This window comes from Limanda limanda, chromosome 19 (genome assembly GCF_963576545.1).
Source record: "Limanda limanda chromosome 19, fLimLim1.1, whole genome shotgun sequence".
NCBI classification, from domain to species: domain Eukaryota; kingdom Metazoa; phylum Chordata; class Actinopteri; order Pleuronectiformes; family Pleuronectidae; genus Limanda; species Limanda limanda.
Window position 1 is genome coordinate 17,650,859 of NC_083654.1, and position 25,700 is coordinate 17,676,558.

General features: G+C 43.5%; 1 protein-coding gene across 1 annotated transcript in view; it reads left to right on the forward strand.

The window, feature by feature from the left end:
- Positions 1-3,607: 3,607 nt before the first annotated feature.
- LOC133025895 (sodium bicarbonate cotransporter 3-like) overlaps positions 3,608-25,700 on the forward strand; it is a 36,115-nt gene continuing 14,022 nt past the window's right edge. The window contains exons 1-9 of the mRNA XM_061092686.1: positions 3,608-3,691; positions 15,875-15,956; positions 17,191-17,340; positions 18,476-18,617; positions 19,053-19,213; positions 19,351-19,500; positions 20,526-20,837; positions 24,453-24,583; positions 25,366-25,523. Coding sequence (XP_060948669.1) covers positions 3,650-3,691; positions 15,875-15,956; positions 17,191-17,340; positions 18,476-18,617; positions 19,053-19,213; positions 19,351-19,500; positions 20,526-20,837; positions 24,453-24,583; positions 25,366-25,523 — 1,328 coding nt within the window. The 5' untranslated portion in view covers positions 3,608-3,649. The remainder of the gene's footprint in view (positions 3,692-15,874; positions 15,957-17,190; positions 17,341-18,475; positions 18,618-19,052; positions 19,214-19,350; positions 19,501-20,525; positions 20,838-24,452; positions 24,584-25,365; positions 25,524-25,700) is intronic.

Sequence of the window (25,700 nt, forward strand, 5' to 3'; positions counted from 1 at the left end):
GCAGTGGGTCGTACCTCAACAGGCCCGGACCCCTCCCTCTTCCTCCCCCCTTTTCCTACTTACCCCTTCTGGCCATCTACCCACCCCTGCGTCGATTTGGGTACACCATGCTGGTCACTGGCCTCTCCACCCCCCCCCCCTCTCCTCGGAGCGTCCCAGAGGAGTTGAACAGGATTCAGAGGGCACTAAGGCTCCCGAAAGACCCCCGGTCTTGAGAGCGATGTTTGGGGTAGGGCCGGCAAGGGGGCAGCCAGGTGGAAGAGATCTGTGGTCAAAATCAATGCATTGGCACTTTGAGGGAGCGCTGCAACAGATTTGGGAATTTCACATTCTCCTCGTTCTCTCCTGGCGCCGTCGGGAGGCCTCGCCGCTGGAGAGAAAAACAACATCCACTAGATCTTCTGGGAAAAGGGAACTCTTAACTTGCACGGCTTGTGGGACCAAAACCCACGCGGTCAATATTCATTTGGTGGCTTGTGTCTAACATGTTAAACTCTCCGATTTGTCGCTTTTAGCTGCTCATGGCTATACATAAGGAATATCTGTTTTTCTGACCGGAGAGGCGGTGGACTAGTGGCAGAAACTTGGACTATGGGCAGAAAAGGTCTCTGGATCGTCTCTGGTTCGACTCCACGGAGAAACAACAAAAAGACGAACCTGGATTGATCTGTCCAAAAATCCAAGAGGATTCTCCCTACCCTGTCTAGTGCCCCTGAGCAAGGCACCTTCCTCCCCCAACATCTGCTCCCCGGGCACCGTACATGGCTGCTCACTGCTCTGTGTGTCCTGCTCCAGATGGGTTAAAAGCAGAGGTTAAATTTCCCTCCTTGCATAAGTGTGCTTGTGCATGTGTTTAATGTATTTTATCTAACATCTGAAATTAAGAGACAACTCATCCTACCACAGCAAGTTTAGTGCAATTACTCCGACACCTATTTCCCTCTCTGAAGCTTCGGAAGAGAAAACTTTTTCCCTCACCACCACCACCACCACCACACCTTGGAGTCTCTTCATGTGGATCCCAGAGCAGGCGGTTGCCAGTGTGGTGCTTCTTCCACTTGTCTAACTTCTGACTCATCTCCCAGCTGCATTATGTGGATGCATGTTTTTAGGAGCGATACACGGCACACGTCTTTGTGCGCTAATGGGCTCTCAGCATCTTTAAGACTCAGGGTACAATTAAGAGGTGATAGTTTGATCTCCCACCTCGCAGTTCTATTTCTGAGCCGCCGTGTGATTATGCCTGAGGTTGCTAGGGCGGGTGAGGAACAGGCTCTATTTAAAGGAAGACACACCTCTGCAAGAAACCGACTTCTTCTGCCGTTTGCACCTCTCTGATTTCTGTTCTGTCTGTATTGTTTTCTGCTGCACTTAAGTTTGGGACATTTGATGATGCATGAATTCACATGACGGAGGGTGATGTCTGAAACTGTGGCAGAAGTTAGCTTTGTATTGTCCACAAACGTTTAGGGAACAGAGGTTATCCTCAAATGCTTAGGCTGATATTATTCTCTACTGTACCAGAACTAACTTGGCCTTACACATTTAGCTCAAAATGCTTGATTCCAACTTAATCTTTCTTCCATCCACTATATAATATTTGATATGTTGTGTCTAAAGGCTATTTACAAGTGATTAAACGTTGATAATTACATGTAACCAGGTATAACAGAAACAGAATTGCCTCTAAAAGATGAATTAATTACAGCGTGGTGATTTCTCAAAGCCAACTTCCACGAGTGGAGAGAATTGGTTAGTACAGCATTGCCATCTGCTGGTGTACAGGGAACATTGCACAGTGGTGGTCGCATTGATTTGAATACATATAAGGGTGTAGAGGAGAGATGGTTTTATGGAAGGTTCAGATTCATGGGACTTTATTAGTGTCTGTTGGTAGATTTATTGATCAGTAACAATAGAAGGAGGGCGTCACTTCAAGGGATGGAATATAGTCAGGACTCTGCAAAACAAAAACAGGAGATACAAGGCAAAAGAACAGATTTTCTATAAACTGAAGGTGGCCAGGACTCTTTAGATGAAAAATTGCACCTGGAACAAGTATTTTCCTGTACAATTTGTTCTACACCTCATGACTTTAAGCCCCCGACCAGACGGGAGAGGCTGAAAGTCCCCGGTGAGGGCTGGTGGTCATCACTGGAGATGGAGCTGATTATCTGCTGTACTATACAGGGACTCTAGGCTCAGCTGTGACCCACCAATCAGCCGACTGGACCATTTAACTATCTGGGGCAGTCTGTTTCTGTCCTTCAGAGAGAGAGAGAACCACACCATGACACCAACGGAAAGGGAAACACTGACTCAATAACAGCTCGATAAAAAAAAGTCATCATGGTTTGTTCCAATTCCTGAGGCAGAACAGAAGGGGATGTGATACGCCTGTGTCAAGAGTTTAAATTATTTAATTACAGGTTTTGTGCAAATATTGTGGCTGTGGCTGTGGAATGTGGCTCATAAACCAACATAATATATCATTGCTGAGAATAGTGATGATTGTTGGTTTCCCACTTAAAGACTAAAGTTTCAGTGTTTTATTGAGACCATCTGAAATAGCCTCTGTCCATGTCCATGTTTTGTGATGGAAACAACTGAAGATGTTCAGGCGTCTGTATGTCAGTCCAAAAGGTTAGGAAGCTTTTATTCAGTTTGAATTCTTAAGTGTATGTAGGCTTAGCTGTTTGTACTTACACAGTAAATGCATTGTATAATCTTCTCTAATGTAATTTCCAAATTAAATATATTATGAAGTAAATAACCTCATGAACATCTTCTTACATTGTACTTTTTTGTTTCTCGAAACTTTTTTCACTTTAAAGACAATAAGTTGAGATATATTGCAGATATACTTGTAAAAATGCCTGTTCCTTACAAATGAGAGAATGAGGAGAATTACAAATATTGTCTACGCTGTTTAATGTTTGTTACCGGTCTGATATGCAGTATTACAAGTCTTCTGTTACTTTAAAAGCAAAGGGAATTACCTCTGTGTTAATAAGATAAGACTCTTTATCTTACACACGGGTTTACAGTGTATTGATCCGCCGATGGGGAAACAGCAGTAAGAGTCAAAAATAGTCCTCAGTAGGTAATAATACGTAACATGAAATACTTAGGTGTTAGGATAACAATACTTAAGTATAAAGAAATGTAAAAAATATAGAAAAATAACATATACAGTGTGAAAAGAAGAAAGTATGTGCAGTGTGAGAACATGAACAGTGAATGTATTTCACATGAACCATTGTAGTGCACAGACAGAATGAATATTGCACAGTTATATTAATGAACTGAATAATAATAAATATTCCTCATATTATCTGAAATGTTTCTTTAAAGAAAACCACAACACAAAAGACCCGCTCGGACTTTGAGGAGAAGGAGCCACATGCCCCGCCTCCATCACTACGTAGTCTCCTCTGATTGGCTGAGGGTGCCGGGCTCTGACACCCTATTGGCCCTCCCTCGCTGTCAGTTCCTGTGGAGGCGTGTACTCAGCGCCGGGAAGCAGCCAGTCGCCTCAGCCCGGAGAAGTGTCACCGGCCCCGGGCTCTCACTCGCTCATCCCCCGGTGCACACGGAGGAAAGGCAGCGGCAGGAAGCGGAACAGCGGAGCGGCGGAGCGGCAGGTGAAATGGACGAACCCTCGGATCAGATGAGGCCCCTCCTGAGCTCAGTAAGTCCCCGCCCAGCACGGCCCGGCACGGCTCAGCCCGCCGCCCCGCCGGCACGGTAGCACGGCTCTTTGTCCCGGGTTGGTCCGGAGCAGCAGAGGGGGGATGCCGGGGAGCTAGACCCCCGGGTTTGGAACCATCCGGCGGCTACTATTGTTAGCCGGCTTTCCCCCCCTGACACGTGGCAGGGACACACAGTTGTGCTCGGGGGTCTCCGGTGGGGAAGTGGACTAACGGGGGGGGGGGTCGTTCAATCGATGTGATCGCTACGTGGCTCGGTAGCTCGGGTTCTAGGAAGTGAGTTAGGGTTAGGGTTATAGGGTTAGGGAGGGTTTAGCCGGTTCCCAGAACTTTTAAACCTTATTAACGGAAGTTGAATTAACCGAGTGTCTCTTGCAGTGTTAGTCCCGGAACTTTAACTCACTCACAAGAAGTTTAAACCCGAGTTAAGTGTCTAAACTCCACCGGAGCGGTTTGTTATATCTGCTATTGATTAACAAGACCGTTACATTTGGGTTTTATTCTTCATAGGTTCAGCCCAGTTGGCTCCAGTGGGGTTTTCCCCAGCTGCTCACTTTGAAGTGATCTGCACACACTGGTTTAACTGCGGAAAATAGTTTTAATAAAAAACAACAAAAAAGTCTAATTTCCAAACCAAATGCTCCCAGAGTAGCTTCTTTCTTTCATGTGTGACATGTCAGAGTCAGGAGAAAGCTGCTGATTTGACTGTGAAAGCAGCAGAGGAGACATGCACATTAGAGACGTGCTTTTGAGCTTTTCATATTTGAATTCTAGTTTTAATATAGTAGATATAATGCATTTATGTGTTGAACGTGGCTCATAACGCCACCTTGTGTTTCAAATCGTGCTGGACCGTTAATTTCATTCATCGACCAAACAAAACAAAGGGAAAAAACTCAAATCTTAAAATGAAAAGGAGCAGAAAGAAGAATAATCGTGTATGATCTGCTTCTCTTTCACAAGACATCAATTAAGGAAGCATGTAATTCAATACAATTCAAAATCCCAATCGCTGCACGCCAACACAGCTCCTCACATCCCTTATTAGTATAACTTACATTTCATTTTATAGCATTCGAAAGAAACTCACACAATAAGTTAAACTAAACGACAAATCAAACTAGATGAAGAACAAAACTTTATATATAATGTTTGATTCTTTGGTTTCTTTTGTTGAGATTGTTCCATAAACTGATTCCTTTCACTGTAATGGGACATTTTTGGGGCAAATGCTTGTGTAGAATTTATCCTCAGGGATGTCGCTGCACCATCCCATTTATATATATTTTTAAAAGAAAGTTAACAAACTCTTATCAAAGGTGCAACCAGCGATCGCTTAAGAGTGGGAATCTTTAATACCATGTACATGTTCACATCTATGCAAAAACCAAACATCTAAACCACCCTATCTTCTACCATTCTGAGACGTCTCCATCCTCTCCTGCTGTCTCTCTCACACACACATCATTTGAACTACTGGCTGAGAAAGCTGCCTGATTCAAACTCCTGTGGACGGCCATGCTCTCTGCTGTCGTGTGCTGTTCCTGGAGTCGTCGCTCGTAGCCGGACCTCCTAGAGAAACAACAAAAAAGACGAACCTGGATTGATCTGTCCAAAAATCCAAGAGGATTCTCCCTACCCTGTCTAGTGCCCCTGAGCAAGGCACCTTACTCCCCCAACATCTGCTCCCTGGGCGCCGTGCATGGCTGCTCACTGCTCTGTGTGTCCTGCACCAGATGGGTTAAAAGCAGAGGTTAAATTTCCCTACAATTGCATGAGTGTGCCTGTGCATGTCTGTGCATGTGTTTTGGACAAATAAATGTATCTTAATCTTAATCTTAATACCACATTCGAGGCACCTCAGCTCAAACTTAGGGGTGAACCTCCACCGAACTGAAAGAGAAAGCACACTGCTCAATGCAGGAGCCACGAGGTGCAGTTACACCCACCAGACTCTGGCATATGAGATGTTTCAAGTGAGACCCGCTTCCTGCCTGCTGGGACTGGGTGTAACTTTACAGTCGTAGAGGAGATGATGATGAGCATCAAACACTCGGCCGTGTGTACAAGCCCAAAAAAGAAACTGGTAGCTGAGCTAAGTTTAAAAAAAGGCAGGCGGCCTGTCTGACATCAGTGCTGGTGTAGGGTTGTCTACTACTGTGTTTGTGCGCCTAGGTATGTGCTCTATGTGTGTGCATGCAACATGTGCATGTGTCAGAGGAAACTCGACCCCACGCTGTTCAATGAAAAGGAGCTGCTGGATGGCTGCCCACCTCGTCCCCCCCAGGCCTTGAAGTCAGTGTGACGCAGGACCCTCCAGGCAGTAAGGAAACTGCCTAATGCCTGATTAAGTCTCTGTGCTTATTAATTCTTTATCCATCAGAATGCACAACTTCAGCCTAAGCTTTGAGTGGAACATTGAGTTTTTTAGAAACAGGGCTCTGGTGTGATATTTTTCAGGCTTGCTGGTCGACCAGTGGGGTTTCACACTTGTGTGTAAATGTCTCTTTTGAAAGTGCAACATTGCTGTTTGTTTGAGACACAGAACTTTGTGAGAACCAGAAGTTCCCTCGTGTGTCGGGTGATGTGACTGAGTTGTTTGGTCTGATGCCTTTTAAGACACAAAAGGTCATCTCAGGCTGTTTTTAGCATTTAGGAAAGGCTCCTTGTGTGGTTTTGACTTTACATTTACCTTACGTGTGTTAGTCTACGAAGGAGAGGGTTGTGTCTTTTAATCATACAACACTGAAGTGTTGTCTAGTAGACCACAACCTTCCTGTTGTTGAGTTTGGTCCAGGTGTCGTATTTTCTTGAATACACTCACCCTTTCTTTCACTGATACCTTAATCTCTCCTTATCAATTCTACTGTCCTTGGACTACCGTTTATGAACTCTAATCATATTTGACTTCTGGTCATTGCAAACTTTCCAGTGGGATATTTGTGCTTCCTGCTGCCCCACTACTGAAAGAGTGTTTGAGTCCTGGTGGCCCTCTGACCTGGACTATTATTGGCTAAGCCTCTTGCTGCCAGAGTTAGTGGGTGTTTTATGAACTTTCCTTCATCACCGTGTGGCACTGCTTTGAATGGGTAATTACACAGAAAGAGCCTCTGTGCCAGTCTGACTGTGCTCTGATCTCTTCACCTATACAATTATTATAATACGATAAAAATAATTAATTTCTACAGTACCCAGTCATAGGCTAATTGGTTCACACAGCACAGAGCCTGGTTGTTTCTTTCTGTAGGAATTAAATGTACTTTTAGGAGGTGTGACGCGATTAAAACAGTACAATAGGCCACAAGTTTTAAAGTGTTTTTTTACAGGAAGTAACAAAAGATGTTCCTAACAGCAAATTTCCACGTCGATTAAACAGAAATTTAAGTGGATGAGTCTGAAAATCAGAAAACAATTATAAAACAGAAAAGAGTTTAGCACAGTTTAATAAGATCCACAGTGTTATCAATACCATATTGATTATTCAAGATTAGCATTGCTAGCATCAGCAGCATTCTGTCCTTGCAGGTTAATGTCCACATGCCTGTGCTGATTGTGGTCAGCCTTCTTCCATTCGAGTGGTTGTATAAACAGCCTTAGGGATAGGGGTAGAGTTTTTTTTTATCAGTCAGTGTGAAATTATTTCTGGGGCGAGTGCTCCTTGCTTTCATGCCTTGAGTGAAATCAATCCACTGGTTCCAAGTTAACCTGTCTGCTTGGTGGAGACGTCTGGCAGCTGCTGGCTCAGAGTCAGTCGCAGAAAGCAACTTAATATAATACAGTCTCTGGCTTTTGTTTGATATATGGTGTCTACACAAAATGTTGCAAATTTTCCGATCCATGTATAGCTAGCATGCATCAGCTCAGAGATAAAACTCATGTGAACTTTGCTACCACCCTGAAAATAATGGCTTATCTGGCTGTTCAATTACTCACCATTACTCTAATGGTCTCCGAACATTAATCGTAGAACATTTGTATTGATTCTAGTTTGACTGACAGAATCCTTATACTGGTACAGTCCTGGCCTACTTATAAGCTTATTTTCATTTTCTAGATAGAAAATACTGGCAAACTGAGCTGGTTTTCAACATGACATCTGCTCTGCCTTCCACTTTGCTAGTTAACAACCATTATTAGCATGGGGAGAGGGGGATTGTTGTTAACTTCTTAGATGTAATAGTTACTAAAGTTGTCTTGTCTTTCCAGTGAGAAGCAGTTCCAGCAATCGATTATTTTGATATAAAGTATGTCTTTAACAACTTGAAGGATGTTTAAAAATTGAAAGTGGCCCTTGATAGTAGGAAGGTTTCCCACCCTGGCAGGGGTGCATATGTTTTCACTTTAAGTTTAGTCTGATATTGTTCTCACAGAATTGTCTAATGTCTGAGCTCAGTGTAAGTTTTGCCTTTAGAAACCATTCTCAATCTATTTTGCTCGTTTTCTATTCCTCATTACGAGAAGTACCTTCATTTTAGGTTTGGTTTGACCTTTCCCTTTGTGGTTAGTCTATTTGGAGCCGGACCTAGGGGTCCCCAGTGTTTCCTTGAATAAAAAAATAGACTCTTCGGTTTCAGAACCAGGTTCATCTTGCCCTACTCGTGTGACACCTCTTGTTGTTGAGAGAGGCAACAAATGAACCCCAGTAATTGCAGCTTGTTGAGAGACGTGTCCAACCTTGAGAATATAGTAACAGTTGTGAATGTCAAAGTGAAAGTCATTTGGATTCTTCATTAATATACGGCACTCTGTCCTTCTTCTATTCATTGCACCCTCCGAGGAATGCCGGGCCCACACGTGTGCTTGTTTCTATTTCTCCGTGCTGGGGGGGGCGGCTCCACGTTTGTGACCTGAATACCTCGGCGGGCGAGCACTTGTGTGTCCTCCAAATATGTACGTATGTCCTCCCGTGTGGGGCTGTGAATGTGTGTGTTTTTAAGCTCTTGGCTGGGTGAATAAAATATTCATGGTGGCATGGTGGGATTGGCTGCTGAGCAAAGAGCGGGCTGACAGGGACGAGCTGAGCGCCGTGTGTTCCGAAGCGGCTCGCTCCCCCCTCTCTCTCTCTCTGTATAAAGAGATGAGCAGAGGAAGAGGTAACAGACGAGTGCGACAGCATCTCCGTTACAGTCAGCTCACGCACGCGTTTTTTAACAAGCGAGATAACAATCCGAAAGAAGGAAGTGGTTCACGTCCTGTCTGCCGTTGCTTTGCGGATGTTTTAGTCTAAATGGACGAACAGAGCGACGACGAGGAGGCTGTGCTCACGGTACGTCTGGTCCTTTGTGTGTGTGTGTGTGTGTTCCTGTTTTACAAACTGTCGTGGCGTGAACGGGATCCAGTGTCTGTGTGTGTGCTCCGTTACTGGTATGATCATTTACTGTTGAGTGGGGTAGAGGTCTCTGCTAATGGAACCGGGCAGGTGGTCGGTACATTCGACCAAAAAGGAAAAACACGAGATGAGGTGAAAGAGTCAGAAGCTGTTGCCTGAAATGGGAACATATCATCTCCACTCTTGAATTGCCTCAAGGACCAGGAATGAGAGGAAGCCGACAGCGACAGTTATGGCTGCTTGAAGGAGCGGGACAAGGAGAAGAGGAGAGAGAGAGAGAGAGAGAGACGCGGAGTGCCGGGGACAGGAGGGTGAAAAACAGGTCTGCCAAGGCAGCTGAATTCAAACGAGCTTTTATTGACTGGAGGGGAGTTGATCAAATGCTTGTTGCCTTCTCAGTCTCGCTGAGAGCACCCGACACAACAACATGTGCCTTGTGGGGGGGGGGGTGGAGGCAGCAAGGACGAAGGCACTGTTAAAACCAGGTACACAGATACAGAGAGGCAGATAGAGGGCACGGTTTCCATCTTTGTGTTTACGTGCGTGCGTCTCAGCGTGTTTGGGAATATTAATCACAACCAGTGGAACCTGTCATGGGGATGTGTTTGCTGGAAATATCTGGAATATCTTCCCAGTTGTTTTATGCTCAAACATCCGACTACATCTTCAGTTGGGAGGCGTGAGACGCAGGAAACAATCATCTCACTGCCTCGCTCAAACATGCAGTGACTCCAGGGATGTATGTAATTGAATTGCCAGCAAGCAAAAGTCAGCAAAATAGAACTGGCTGATAAGATTATATAATTATCTCTGTCTTCAAGCACCTGCTGAGCACCAGCGGATGTCCGTGTCATTCTAAAAAAGACCAGAACATCCAATGTTTACACTAAACACAGTGTAGCTACTAATTTGTAAGAAGTATCAATTCTTTCTTTTTATCTTTCTGTTTTGAGACAATTGAATTTATAATCATGTAATTAATTGAATCTAGTAGAATAATTTAACATTTATTGGCAGTGTATTAATGTCCATGTTCTCATCTGTGCTGTGTCTATAATGGAGCATTTGGCAACGTGAGACAGATATGCAGTAATGTGAAGGGACAGGTTCCCTCACTATGTAACACCTCAGTTACGTCAGTCTCTGTTGGAACAGTTCCCAGCAAAGCAAGGCAAGGAAGTGAGATCAGAGGGAAGCAGGCCTGTTGGCTGGTTGGGGGCCGGCTGAAGAGGTGTGCGACTGCTGCTTGGCTGGAGCACTCCCACACAAACACAGGAGTGATACGCACTCACATCTTCGCAGTGAATTATCAAATTCATTTTAAATGGAGCACGACCGATAAGGACTTTTGGCAGCGGATGCCAACATCGGGGAGGAAACGATTTCTGACACCAGTATATTGACCAATATATATTCTAGAAATGGCAGTGATTCATACGATGTCGTTATGAAACTGGTATGATGAAAAAATTCAATTGAGGCTTGATATTTTATAGCTTAACCTTAATTTGTTTACTGTAAATAACTATAAATAAAAAGAAAACAAATGCAACACAATATATTGAAATAGGCAATAAACTATTTATTTTTCTGAATTGTTTATTCTGTAGAATAAAACTGTTCTTACCCCTGCAGGATACAGGGCTGGACCACAAACTCATAATATCATACAAGTTGGATGTTGTGTTCATGTTATGCTTCCTACTGAGGCAATTTACACCATGATACACATCCTTTGTGTAATGTTTCTCTCGTGTGGACCCTTTTTTTCATTGGACACCAACTCTCCAAGCATCCACAGGTCTTTGTGGGTCACACAGAGGTCTCCTGTGTGACCTCAGCACATTAGATTAGAGGAATGGGCCCATTGTAAGCCTTGTGTTTACTCTTAAAAGTCCATGTGAACCGTAAATCCCTTCACATGCATAGAACCTGACACAACTGTGATTTTACCATCTAAGCTGCTGTAAAGACCATGCAGAGAAAATCCTGAAATGCAGAAACACTTACAGTAACAATGTACTTGCCCTTTATCCTTTTCCCAGATGCAGCCTGGAAACTTAAGTATATTGTGGAACATTCTGTGTTTTGAATTGATGTGTTCATGGTGTGCACCCTTTCATGTTATCTGCAAAGTGCACAATAGGCCTGTATGTTTTTATTGGCAGCTTTATTTATTATTAAGCAAGGCTTTTTCTCAGATGAATGGCCACGGAAATGCTTTTTCATCGGTTTCCAGCCAGCTGCGTGAAATGTTGAAGTAAGAGTTCCCACTGTTTGAAAACTGCAGTGGACCAACCTGATGTTGTTCTGGGTATTTTTCTTTATCTTCAACCTAACGTCAGTCGCTAATATTCATTTGCAAAACAGTGTAGAAAACATGCAGCTGCTCTGTCCCTGTTAAAATATCAAACATGCTGGTTGTACGTTGGATCAGCTTTAACAAATTAAGTTGATAAAGGGCCTAAATTTAGTTCCAGCCCAGTCCAAAACCTCTGTTTTGTGAAAGATAGCTATGGAAAAAAAACACCACCGAGTGAGACATCTTAGTGTTTTGCGACCTATCACTTTCAGGGATGGCATCCTCGAATCTGAAGATATAAATAATTCAAGATTAAAGACTCAGTGTTGTTTAACTTTGACCTTCAGTCGTTAAATGGCTCGTCATAATATAATAAAAATTAAGTCATGACTACGGCAGAAGTTATTCTACAATCAAGAGACCACAAATGTTTGGTCAATATTTTACAATACACAGTTATGATCAGGATTCTGGGCTGAACATCATCATGACTGTCAATCAGCTGGTGATGGACGATCAGACGTTAGACAACCTTTTAGTTATTCTATTTACTCACACCACAGGTGAGGTTCAATCATTTCACATTCTTTCTAACACACTATCTTTCTTCCCAATTTTGTAACGGGCCCTTGAGAATATCCAGACTCTCAACCAGACACAGCCAGAGACACATCTGCCTTCTGTCAACAGCCCTCCATTGATGTATGGTGACTTGGTTCTTTTTAGGCTTCTGCTCTTCAACCCCCCCCCCCCCCCCCCGACTGGCACTGCCCCTGCCCAGCAGCCACAGCTGTGCTCTGGTATAATGGCCGATTGCCTCCCTTGCCTGAGGACTTTGCGAGTGACAGTCTGGGGTTCTTTATTTTGGGAACTATTTGACAGGTTGAATCACGTGTCCTTAAATTGTACCAAGCAATGCAGGGTTGAGGGCACGACAGAGTTGAACGTGTGTGTCACCGTGTCACCTAACAGGCACGACAACGGCAAATACAGACTTCATGAAACTGGATGTTTGTATGTAAACAGGTGTTTATACAGTAGAATTCACAGATTTGTGTAGTGGTATTTTAAGAAGCTTAGGAATAAGTCGATACTCACGAAGCAGTAATAGTTTCACACCAGCTTTGTGTGGCCAATGTTCGTAAACACGGGTTCATGTGATTGTTGGAGACCGGCGAGTGGACTGATGGACCCAAAATGGGTTTGCAGGAAATTGTCCAATTCAGAGGATTTGATAACAACAGGAAAAATGTGTGAAGTTCAAGTGACGCTCTGGAGTCTTGTTTCCCTTCCAAGTTAAAATGTTATTCTTTTAAATTAGTGACGCATCCTTTTTCCTCCTAAGATATTCCTATTCTCTTTGTTTTCTGTCAGTACTTGCATCCATCAGGCTTGAGAAAACATATCAGATGCGCGCCCACTCACTTGTGGTGAATTCTCTGGACATTTTCCTGCTGTATTCACACGTGGGCCCGCTGGGACATTAACATTCTCACGTCCAGTACATGTCTGAAAGCAGTGTTGATTTCCTCTCTTTGACGTCATTGCAGCCGAGAATGTTTTGGATCTGAACTCCTTGACAGTTTTCCTGTGCTTCTCGGCTACAAATGAACCCCCACTCACCGTCTGTCTGTCTGTCTTCCTCCAGCTACTGGTTCGGATTAATTTCTCACCGCTCCTCTCCGTCGCTGCAGCCGAATTATTCCCGCTCCTCATCAAGGCACTGTCACAGAACAACGCTGCTCATTATCATGCAAATCCACAAGCATCTGAAGAACGTGTACACACACACAGGCACGCACACAGGCTACAGGCTAAGACAAGTGCACACACAAACACAATCCCAGATGGCTTCATTCATCCCACTTCTAACAAGAGAATGATTATGCAAATGCACGTGTGGAAATCTATATGTCATTGAAGACCTATTCGGAGTTGTGAGTCACTAATGAAACAGAGAGAGGAGGAGATGGATGTAGAGGACGTGCTTTCCATCAGAATGACACTTCAGTGTGGTCAGTGGAGGTGTTAGCATGTTGTGGCCGAGCCTGAGACACACAACTAGAGGCCCTGATATTAGCTACGTATCAGGTATCCTTTCATCATGTGGGGAACATCATCACCTTTTGTTTCCCCTCTCTCCTGCTTAGCAGCAGTGCCCCTCTGTGATTGGTCGAATGGATTAAAAGGATCCTCCAATCAGGGGGAGATGCTTGCTTCAATGCATCTCCCCCTGTCCACAAAGCAGAAGAAGAGCAGATATGTATATTTTGAAACGACATGATGTGTATAAAAAGTCTCAATGTCACATATTTAAAAACCCAGAGATGCAGACTTAGTTTGGGCTCACTGTTGTGGGTGGTGGAGGGAGTGGGTGAGGAAGTGCAGTGTTTTTATAGGAGTTACTTTTGCTGTTCTGGCTGGATTAACATCTGTATGAATTGTTGTATTCTGGTGGTCGACCCACAGGGACGTCACCCAGCACGTTTACTGCCGTGTTGGCCGTATGCAGCAGCGATAGGAGACAGTGTTTCTAAATGTCGTGACACTTCAGGGCAGAGAGCCAAGGGACCACTAATAACAGGGACCACACGTATGTGATTGGATTATGTGTGCGTGTGTGTCTGCGGTAGAACCAGTGCGTGTTTCAAACTGAAGCTCTTTTCTGTCGATGGTTTAGTTGAAAGATTAGAGATTTGGATTACTTCAGGTTAGAGGTTAGGCATGTACGGTTCAAGGTTACAGTTTAAAGTCAAGGTAACAGTTTTCCATATGTGTGTATGTGTGTTTACTTGTACAGATATCTTTGTGAGTTACATTTTGATCCTACACTAAAGTGAGGACATTTTGGGAAAGTGAGAACAATCCTCACTTTCTGACCTACTTTGAATGGGCTGTTAAGACTTGGTAGGAAAAATGTGTTAATGCTAAAGAGGAGGGCTAACCTGGTGTGTTAGCATATGTGTGAGTCCAGCACAAAGGGTTAGGTGTGTACACATGTGTTTGGGTATGTAATGATTGTGTTGGGGCGTTTTAATTTCATAAATAATATTAATAATGTTGTTTACCTTTGCTGACGGATTTATGTCTCATCTAATTGGATCTTTCTCTCTCTTGATGTTTCCAAAACATTGATACTAAGCAAAATATTTCCACAAAGGTCGCAACCTCTTTTTTTTAATGAGCATAGCAAACCTCTCGACGTTGCCATGAAACTCGACCTTTGTTGCCTGGACCTTTACACTGGATATAGTTTCCAGTACAGGCTAATTAGTTTGTGGAAACCAGCTCATAGATAATCCTTCATGAGTCAATGTCACATTGTACAAGCACTTGAGGTTGTAGATCATTTATTCAGGTATCACATCTTGTGCCAAATTGAACCAACCTGTCGGCTTCTTTGTGCTATATTTCAAATAAGAGGTGAATTTTCAAAGTAATCACTAAATCCTTTTGTTTGTTTAGTTTGTAACTCGTCTGGGCCCACACTTTATAGGCTTGTGAGCTACTCTTGAAATTACCAGCTCAACAAGATCTACCCCCCCCCGCAAGTACCCCCTCTTTTTTCGCGCCAGGAAACACACTGAAAAAAGACTTTAAACGATATTGATAACATATTTTATATTTAATATGATATAAATGATTAAATATGCATCCCATAGTTTGTATTCCCCTTCTGTTGTCCTGGAGATTTAATTTTACCAATTTTACCAATCACATTATTAAATGTCCCCCTCTGCCCAGCCACAAGCAGTCATATAGATAAAAAGAGAGAGGGGGGGCTACGTATTCTCCACATAGGTTTGAGTGGAGAATACGTAATTTACCCTCCACACCCGACATAGAAAACAGCGGACAAGTTCTTGAAGATGGATGATATTAAATTAATAATTGAAGTGGAGAAGTACAGTGAGTTGTATGATCCTCAGCACATATGACACAAAAAGACACATGTTGGGCTGTGTTGCAGTTAATGTTGGAGCAACAAGTAAATGCTTGAAAAAAATGATTAAATGCCGTTTTTACTGCAGGCTGATAACAGCAAAAGTATGTGATATTATTAGCGTGGCGCTTCAGCGTCCGCTGTGAACATACCTCGATCACGATCGACCGGTCGCGTATTGGGCACCCCTGCCCTAGAGCTATGGAGTCATTTGATGTGGTTGTAAATATTCAAAAACAAACAGGGATCAGTACTTGAGGATTGTGATGTCTGGTGCATTTGGAGAGTGGTTGTCCCTTGGACTGTGGAGCTGTCCGTGGTCCCTGTGTCTGTGGCCAGGTGGATTCTCCCACTCGACTTGATCATGAGTCATGAAGCAAATTTACTCTACGTTATTATATAACACATAGCCACTACATCTCTCACTGACAGATCCCACATATGTGATTTCTGTTATGCCAGGTAGAGTTTTTAAAAGTTGGATCAAAGCTTGATTTAATATTGTTATATTACAGTGATGCTATCTGTTGACCTGACCTATTTTTTAAATCTCTTTTGGTCTCTCCTCTGTCTCTCATCGTCTTTCTCAGGGTCTAGACGAAGAGGCGATTGTTGACCATGGAAAGACCAGCTTCACCACTCACTCCAACTATGAGACGGAAGATTTGGAAAGTAAGTTTAAAGCCATTCGGGGGGGGGAAAGACTTTTCTTGTCACTATGTTCTGTTTTCAGTGATCGGAAATAGGATCCTAAGAAGGCACACAACAGGTGGAAACACTTGCTTTTGGTTTGCATCATGCAAAATCAATGCAAATCATTCACTTGTTGCTGATCAGGTTAAAGTCTCAAATAACCAGATTTTGAAGCAGGAAACAGAAATGATTCAAACTAATACTTTGTTTACTTACTGAAGCAACATGTAATTTAAGTTGATTCGAGTTTGTGTATTATATGTAAAAAATATAACCCTTTCTTGACATTGAATAAAAAAAACTCTTTATATAACTCAATTATATCTCCTTTCATCCCTTTCTTTCCCTTTGTCACACCCATGGAGAACTCTGCTCTCCGTCCAGCTAAACTGTCACATTTCTTCCTTCCATCTTCTTTCATCTCCTGTACCCCCCCCCCCCCCCTGTTCCCTCTTTCCTCCTCTCCATCTCTGTTTTGCCTCATCTGTTCAGCTCATGTCTTTTACTGCCTCCTCTGAGCACCACATCCTGGTTTCATTCCTCCTGGGCTTCCTCTCAAATCATAGAGTGAAAAACTCATCTGTGAAAAATGGGTATTGGCAGCGTTATGTAGAACAAAAATAGGGCGTTTGCGTCTCAGAAAACTGTTCCTGTGAGGCAGCGATGAAGGGAAGCAGATTAAACATTTGGAGGAAATCGGAAGGGTGAAAAAGTTAAATGCTGTTCTCTGGTTTCCTTCGAGTAGATATTCAAGAGCACTCAAAAGAAGTTTTTTGTACTTTATCTCAAATGGTCTTGATTTTATTTTACTGTAGTTGTTAAAGTTTATCCCTGGAACTTTGATAACTTTTTCATAAAGTTTGTTGTATTTCATAAGTATATCTATTGGATTTAAAACACAATTTAAATCATATTGTTTATCATTTGTTATCGCTGAACGGGAATTCTCTACAATTTAAAAAATGTATCAAAACACAAAATACTTTATGAATTATTAAAAAAAAAATATTCTGAATTAATCTGCATTACAAGACTGAGAATGCAACTGAAATTGTTAACTGTAAACGTTCCTCTATACTATTCTACCTCTTAATTTTCTTGCAAAGTACTATTCCTGCTTTTTCTTTTTCTCCTCTCCATTTTCATTTTTCTGGTTGTGTGAAAGCTGGTCTAGAAGGAAAGCCGTCTGATTTGTGTCTTTCTTGTCCCCCAGGCCACAGAGCAGTGTACGTAGGTGTCCACGTTCCTCTTGGAAGAGAGAGCAAGCGGCGGCATCGTCACCGAGGACACAAACACCACCGGAAGAAAAGAGAGAGAGACGCTGAGGAGGGGAAGGAAGATGGCCGGGAATCCCCATCTTATGGTTAGACACTGTTTTTAACCCCAAGCATAGCACAGGAAATCCCCCAGACTATTTTACTAAAGAAACACCAGTCACTTCTTCAGTTCTACTGTTCAGGACTCTGGACTCGTCTCGGATAATAAACACAAACCCTTGCAGTCCAGATTAGATAGACCTGACTCTGTATACTTTTAATATCTTTGTATAGGTTGGGGGTTATCTTGTGATTTTATTATACAGGACTTTGAACTGAAACAATAATTCTCTTGCGAATAGTTTTAAATTAGAAGTTAAAACAGGCCCTTAATAAGTCCCATCTTAGTTAACGTAGCGTTTCTCTGCTTTCAAACAGTCTTGAATAAAACATTCAGCTCTAAGAGGCATTAAAGGCCACAGGAAGCCAGCCTCTGACACTGATTGAAGACTGACATTTTCAGGACCATGTGCACGAGTTTGTGTGAGAAGTTGCTGAATCAGCTGCAGGACTCATTGGTACCCTAACGATGCCGTGAATGATAACGACAGTCGTACATCATTTTAAGCTCCTACTGAGGGCTCAGTGCATCATGGTTTATAAGATGAATATTCAGTTAAAAGATTTTTTTCTGCGCCCACACAGTAAGACCTAATGCTTGTGCCAAAATATTATCACAAAGCCCAAATTTTGCTGAGACACGCACACTTATAACTTCCAATCATTTCCATTTCTGTCTCCCTCTTGCATTTTATTGTAATATGTCATATCCATTTCCGTTTATTCTCTGGTTCCAGATGTCCTGATGTCTACTATTTAATTCAATCAGCCATCAAAATGTGTTTACATTGACAGAATTCCCAGCTAAAAGCATTGTGTGTATTTAAGACAATAAAAAAAATACACTTCCTCCCTTAGAAAGAATTTGGAACAGTATTATTTGTAACCATTTGTACTAGTTTAACTTCTTCTATGTTGCATTTCCTGGCACTTTGCTGCATTACTAGACTCATTACAGCATTTCTGTTAATCTGTGAAATAGCGTTAAACCCTGGCCTGTGGGTCATTTCACCCAGGTCTCCTCAGGATACCTTTAATAACACATCCTGCTTTGATTATTTAGCTGTTATCACTGTAAACAATATAAATCTGATCTTTGTCCTCTGACCACCCTGTGTCCAGACACTCCCTCCCAAAGGGTCCAGTTCATCTTGGGTACAGAGGACGATGACCTGGAGCACGTCCCCCATGACCTCTTCACTGAGCTGGACGAGCTCTCCTTCAGAGACGGCAACAATGCCACTGAATGGAAGGAGACTGCCAGGTCAGCAAAACAACTTCAGACCACATATGGATTGGTTTCGTACTTCTATTTACTGTATCTCTTCGAATGTGCAGAAATACCGAAATACTTTCCTTCTGCTTTTTTATTCCCACAAGCATCACCTCACCGGGGAGCTTTTTAGTTTTATTAAGAACTTTGAGTTTTATTTTGTAGACGTGTCTTGGCTGGTATTTCAGAGATTGTTCCCTTCCTGATAAAACTTGTGTGTGTAGTAAGGGACCGATTTGGAAGATGACTCACTCAGTTTGCAGCTTTTCACTGTGCTCCGAAAAGTGAGATTTGAATTTGTCATTTAACTGGGGAACATGAGACAGAAACGACATGTTCTTGAAATAATGCAAGACACGTTTACACATTTTCTTTGTTAATTATCATCAGAAGATTGAAGAAATTTTTTTTCTCCGTTCCCTGCAGATGGCTGAAGTTTGAGGAGGATGTGGAGGATGGTGGTGAGAGGTGGAGTAAACCCTACGTGGCCACACTGTCGCTACACAGCTTATTTGAGCTACGGAGCTGTATACTCAACGGCACTGTCATGCTGGATATGAGAGCCAACACCATCGAGGATATCGCAGGTACATGGAATGGATGAATTTATCATGAATTATAAAAATTGAGTTATTCATTAGTCTAATAATATCAATTTCAATGCCCCATTCATGACTTCAATGTTCTCTGTGTGTGTTTGTGGTCCTGCTTTTGTCCGACTCAGACATGTTGATAGACAGCATGGTGGCGTCGGGCCAGCTGAAGGAGGAGCTCCGTTTCCAGGTGCGAGAAGCCATGCTGAAGAAGCACCACCACCAGAACGAGAGGAAGCTCAGCAACCGCATCCCTCTGGTGCGCTCCATCGCTGACATAGGCAAAAAACACTCTGACCCGCTCTTGCTTGAGAGAAACGGTGAGATTCCTTTTGACGCACTCGCATTTCTTTTTCCTCCACTCTTTTCCACCAACCCCCCCGGGAAACTGTCGCTAAAACTTCCCTGTTCAAATCCCTCAATGCCAGCATAGAAGGTGGAAGGCAAAAGTGAGTAAAATCTGGAGAACGATCCGTATTGAAGCGGTGGGTTCCCTTAGCGAAAGAGAAATCGGGGTGCTAATGATTGTGCTAACCTGTACTGCTGGCCTGGCTTTGGGATTTGAAGTAATGAGTGTTTTCATTACATAAGGTGACCATGAAATATTGCTTAACCTGCATTGTGTGTTTTTGATTGGGCATGGCCACAGTGGTGATAATGTATGTTCTGCATTTTACGATCCTGGGCTCCGGCCTGAGGTTTAAAGAATGAAAGGAAATATCACATTCCCCACTTCTGTGTATGTGTGTAGTTCTCGCTGGGCTTCCACTGTCATGACATCAAACCTGCAATGCACTTGTGAAAGGTTCTACATTAATGGTCGGTGATGGTGGTAGTCGGAGTGTGAAAGTTGCGTGACCGGCACCGTGATTCACGCCTGTCTGCAGTGGAGCACCTGTTTGCTTACAGTGCACTGACATTGTGCTAAGTCCCCCCCACCTGCATGCAAGCTGAACTCAGACCTGTGCCTCAGTTCAGTCACGCCACGCCATTGGTTTGTTTGGAGTTGAGTCACACAGTGGTGCAGACCCTCCCACATGCATCACAAACCCATCCTTAGTGTCCCCTGCTCTCAACCTCGCTTTCTGCTCACGTTTCTGCAAAGCACCAATCTCTCCAGCTCTGCCACGCTCTTGCTGCCCCCCCCTTCCGGCCCTGTCCCCAACCAGATACCATTCCTGTGATGTGTTTCTTCTTCATGTGTTTTTTCTCTCGGCTCCATCCCTTATTCCTTTTCCTTCTTTCCCTCCTGTTCTCTCTCCCCTCTCTCTTCTCTCCTTTTTTTTGCCATTGTCTCCTCTGTTAGGAGAGGGCCTGTCCTCTTCCCGTCTTTCTCTCCACAAGCCAGGAGTATCCTCCTCTGTGTCCAACCTGTCCCAGAGACGAGAGTCCCGAGTCTCCGTCCTGCTCAACCACCTCCTGCCCTCTTCTTACTCCAACACTGGGTCCGCCCCAGGTCTCTCGCCCCACACCACCCCACAAAGTACCCCTGCTTTCTTCCGGCGCTCCTCCCAAAGCCCGCCGCGCACCCGTGGCACAGGCCCCGGCCCTCATGGCATCCCGGAGGTGGTGGTCTCGCCTCCCGAGGACGACGACCCACAGCACTCTACAGAAGACGAGGCGGCGTCGCCACGGCTCAGCCGACGGGCATCCTCGGCATCCCAGGGCCTCGAGATGCTGCCCTTAGAAGGCAAATATCTGTGTAGCCTGCCAGTGTGAGTCACGGCTTGAACAGAGAACACTAGCACTAGCATGAAAGCTCTGCTCCCCGTTAACTTGTATTGCTCCAACCATGCGGCCATCTCATCAATAACCCACAGCAAGGCTCAGTTGCTAAGACCCCACTGTTTATTATCCACAAAGTTGTTAACACCTCTCTCCTCCGCCTCCTGATTCTTGCTTCTCTTCCTTCTCTGTGTCTGTCTATTCCACTGTCGCTCTTGCTTTCCTGAAAACTCCTTATAGTTCCCTTTGCCATTCAAAATCGGTTTCCCCACATACAAGACATTTCTCAGCATCTTTGCCTTGCTGGGCCATGTCCCCGTTCCCACCCCCCTTCATTGTGATTGCATGGTCGCCTTCGAGATATTCTGGTGTGTCTGTCGTACACTTCATCATGCGTCCTGGGATGTTTTACTCTATGTTAAGCTTCTCATTCAGGTCGTTTCATGTAGGATCTCTTAGTAGGAATCACTTTATCACATTGTTCCTTTTTGCCCCTTGCATTAAATCTTAAGTGACAGAGGGACATTTTTTTTTAGAGGTACGTGGTCAGATGTGTTCTCTGATTGGTTTATTGCATGTAACGCACAAAACACAGTGGCAAATAATTAAAGGACAATGTACAACAGTGTTGAGGCATTCACAAGAAACTGTAAAGTAGAGTGGATTTGGATAACACTTTGATGAACTTGGCCTAGGCAGTTTAGAAGTTTCGCTTAGATCCTTAAAATAGTCTTGTATCTCCACATTTTGCTTGAACTCCAGGAGTTTCATTCTTCTAATGTCAAGCTGCTCTGGTTTTACGTGTTGAGATTCTCTCTCACTGTAGATTATCATTAATTGAACGACTGGCTGCTGTTTATTTCTAATGCTGTTCACTTGAAGCAATGTATTATGTTCATTGGGGCCTTTTTGGTAGATCGCAAACAACAAGGCCCACTTTATTAAATATATAATTGGATTGGGCATTTAATTGCTGCAGATAGCTGCTCATAAAATCCCCAACTGTGAAGTCATTAAGCTTTTGTTACGATGTGTAGAGAGAGACTGATCTAAAACATCCTTTCAGTTTCATCCTCGGGTGCCTGTCTCATTTCAAGTACACACAAATACAACATTCATGCAACTTGTTCTTTTCCCATCGGATCATTTGGCTCCCCTGCTCTTTTTCTTCATCAATTCCTGAACAAACATTCTTTTACCCGAATGCTCCGACGGCATCGTGTGCCAGCAGCCCGGGCTCAATAAAAGCCTGAGACCAGGGTGGGCGTGTTGCTGCTATCACAGGGGGCAACTACAGTGACTTTTTGTTCTTCCCAAACCAAGCCATGTCAGTTTATAATTAGACCGTGTGCGTGTGCTTGTGCCGTCTGTTTGCTCCGCTCTGGGAATGGCTCCATTTCAAAGTGTGGGTCATTAAAAGCAGTGATCACTTGGCGGGAGTTGAATCTGAAAAGGTTGGGGTGGTCTTATTATAGCCGACGAGCTTCTGTAATTGTACCCCTTCTAGGAAAATACACAGTGTTTCCCAAGTGGGACGCATCTTGACATCAGCGTGTGGGTTATTCGAGGGGGGGGGGGGAGTTTAAGCCTTCATCGTCACAGTTTAATAATTTGCTCTGTAAGTTGTTCGAACTGTTGTACAGCACTGGTGACTAGCATTCGTTAAACAGGGATGAAGTGTTAGACAGGAAAATGTGTCACGTAGAGGAATTTGCCCGGATGCCAAGAATAGCTGGCTTACAGGTTCCAAATAGACGGCTGGGCAGCGACATGCTGTAGATCTTCTTAAAAGTTATTTGACGTGCACGTGAACAGGACTGAGTTGTCCATAGCTTAGTTATACATAATCAGGCAGTGAACACACTGACTCTGAAGTCCTGGGGGAGAAACAGATCTAATCAGAAACTGTGGAGAACTGATTCCTAGCTGAAGAGCTGTAGATTACCGGCAGTAGATCACACTCACTGACTAAACACTTCCCTGCAGCTACTAGACAGATATACTTTATAAAATGAGAATGAATGGTCCCAGTGCAACCAGCCACACATATATTCTCCTAAATTGTTATCGGGTTGACTCTTTTTCCCTCATTGCATATGAATGAGAAGTGTCAAACCACTGTTTCAAGGGTTGGTATGAGGGAGCATTCCAGGGCTTAGCCTTCCTGAATGAAGTTTGTTTACGGACTCAACCTTAGATAATCCCCCCCTTATTCCAAGAGGCTTTGTGGGGTATGTGAGCAATCATGCTCCTGTTCAGCCATCGCAGCTACCCAGCATCCACAGGGTACAGTTCAGAGGTGTGGCTTACTGGCCAAAATGCATGGATGGAAAAACGGCACAATTAAATTTGGGATTATTTCTAGATGAAATTGTGGCACAATACTTAAGCTGTTATAAATGTATTTAGTTGTTTTTTTTTCTTCATGGCAAAAAAATGAAATTTGTGAACATAAATGTGGTAAAAACCTGGTAAAAGAAGCGTTACTTCAGGATTTCAGGGAATAGTGTTAATATGCTATTCTCTGATCCAACACATTACTCCCTCATTTCACCTCCCGCTCTCATGTCCCCTCAAGTGCTAGCGTTTCCTGTGTCTGGTTCGGCTCAAATGACTTAAGCGGTGTTGAAGCGTGTCTGCAATTTTCGCAGTTGTCGGGAGGAGGGTGAATCGTCAGGCATATCAAACAAGTCCACTCAGATATAGCTCAAAGCTGACATAAATTCAAGCTAAGCAGGACGGACTTAAGCACCAGAGTAATGAGCTTAACAGACAGGAATCAGACGGCAACAGAGCTGAGTCCAAAATACCTTCAGTGTAGCTGAGCCATCACAGTGTGCTGAGTCCTGTAGGAAACCATCACATCCAGCTGGTGACGGTAGTGGTGGAAAGACATCATTACACTCTCAGCCAAAGATGTAAAGTTTTAAACTTCAACTTTAATAGGTTAAACAAGTCTATATCTTATAAGTTTGATCAGAACTGTATTTTTTATCTCAGCTTATGGAATGCAGTTCACCACCTTGTACAAGAACAAACCGGTTCTCTTCCCATTCATGTGTAAAGAAATTAGCAGGATAAAGTTTTGTCATTTGATTGGATCTCAAAGTGAATAATGGAGAAATGAACCGGATGTATCCTGGTTGGTAGAAACATCATCCAGGGCTGAGGAGTATAATTAACTGTACATATTTAATATGGTCACATTTCTTCACATTTTAAATAACCAAAGAATATATAAAAATAGCAAGTTTTCATTTTTAAAGGTTAGTTTACCCAGAGAGATTAAACACCACTATTAAACTGCTTCTAACTTTTTTCCAGTTGTTCCTGATGAAAATCTGATTAGGGAGGAAAAACAAAAAAAAACAAAAGACATTTAATAATGACGTCACGTTTGGCATGTAATCGTAAACCGCACCGCTTTTTGCTGCTGGTTATTTCCTCTGAAGTCCTTACACACTGTCCAACACTGTTCTGTGTCTCCCTCCCCCCCCCCCCCCCCCCCCCCCGCTCCTCCCAGGACCCTTGGCGTCTCCGAACTCCGTCCCGAACAACCTGGATGGCAATAAGCCGGTGGAGAGGAGGCCATCCAAAGTAGGGGTCAGTAGAGAAAGCAGCAGTGTCGACTTCAGCAAGGTAACCTAGCCACAGTACTGAGCACAGAAACTGTCTCTCATGGTGGAGGGGCCCATGACCAAGTCCATCTGTGTTTTGCTTCAGTTTCTGGACGTTCACAGTCATTTCAGTGGCCTGAGTTGGAGAGCCCATGTGACCTGACACATCGGCTCTTTCTTTCTGGGCTCCATGAAGAGCAGCTTCAGTCATTGCTTCGCCTGCAACAGACTAAGAATTAATAATCAGAATAAAAGTCTAAACTGCGGTTGTGTAACTGTGTTTAGCTTTAAACATTCCTCCCTCTCATGGCCGTCATCCATCCAACCATTTTTCAGTTGGTATTCCATAAAAAAATGGCTCCCATTATGTGATGCTTTATGTTTAAACATGAGTCACAAAATACAAAAGAGGGATGGAGACACAGTATTTGCTTCACAGCGATTTAAAAAATGTTTCCCCCTCTCGAATCTATTTAGCCCTTGTACTCGAGAGATATTTATTCAGGGAACATGATGAGAAATGCATCACTGCAACAGACAATCTTTGCTCAGTACTATGTAGTTCTTAGGATAGCTACTAACTTTCCTCATCTCATTCGCTATCATAGCTAACGACCTGCTGCCATCCTCTACATTCTTCTTCTCTATCTGCATGTGTAAACTTCTGTTGCGCTTCCCGTGACCTGAAGTCTCTTATTCTTTAGCACAACTTCCTCTTCTTGGTCTCAGTATTTGCTCTGTTTTCTCATTAGGGTTTGTCAGCGTATCTAATTCCTCAATTTCATTGGTCCTTTACGGTTTTAGGTGGACATGAACTTCATGAAAAAGATTCCTCCGGGTGCCGAGGCATCCAACGTGCTGGTGGGAGAAGTGGACTTCCTGGAGAAGCCCATTATTGCCTTTGTACGGCTGTCTCCTGCGGTCCTGATCACGGGCCTCACAGAGGTGCCTGTCCCCACGAGGTACATTGAATAGAAACTGATGGATATCATCATCAGACTTTAATGAGTTATTAGACTACTAGCCTGCCAGAATGCAGGTATCATTATTATGAAAAATCATCTTTGCACAAGTTTTACAAGAAGGAAACAAGACAATTTTAGTGAGGAATAATGAAACTGATTTAATGCCACAGTGCG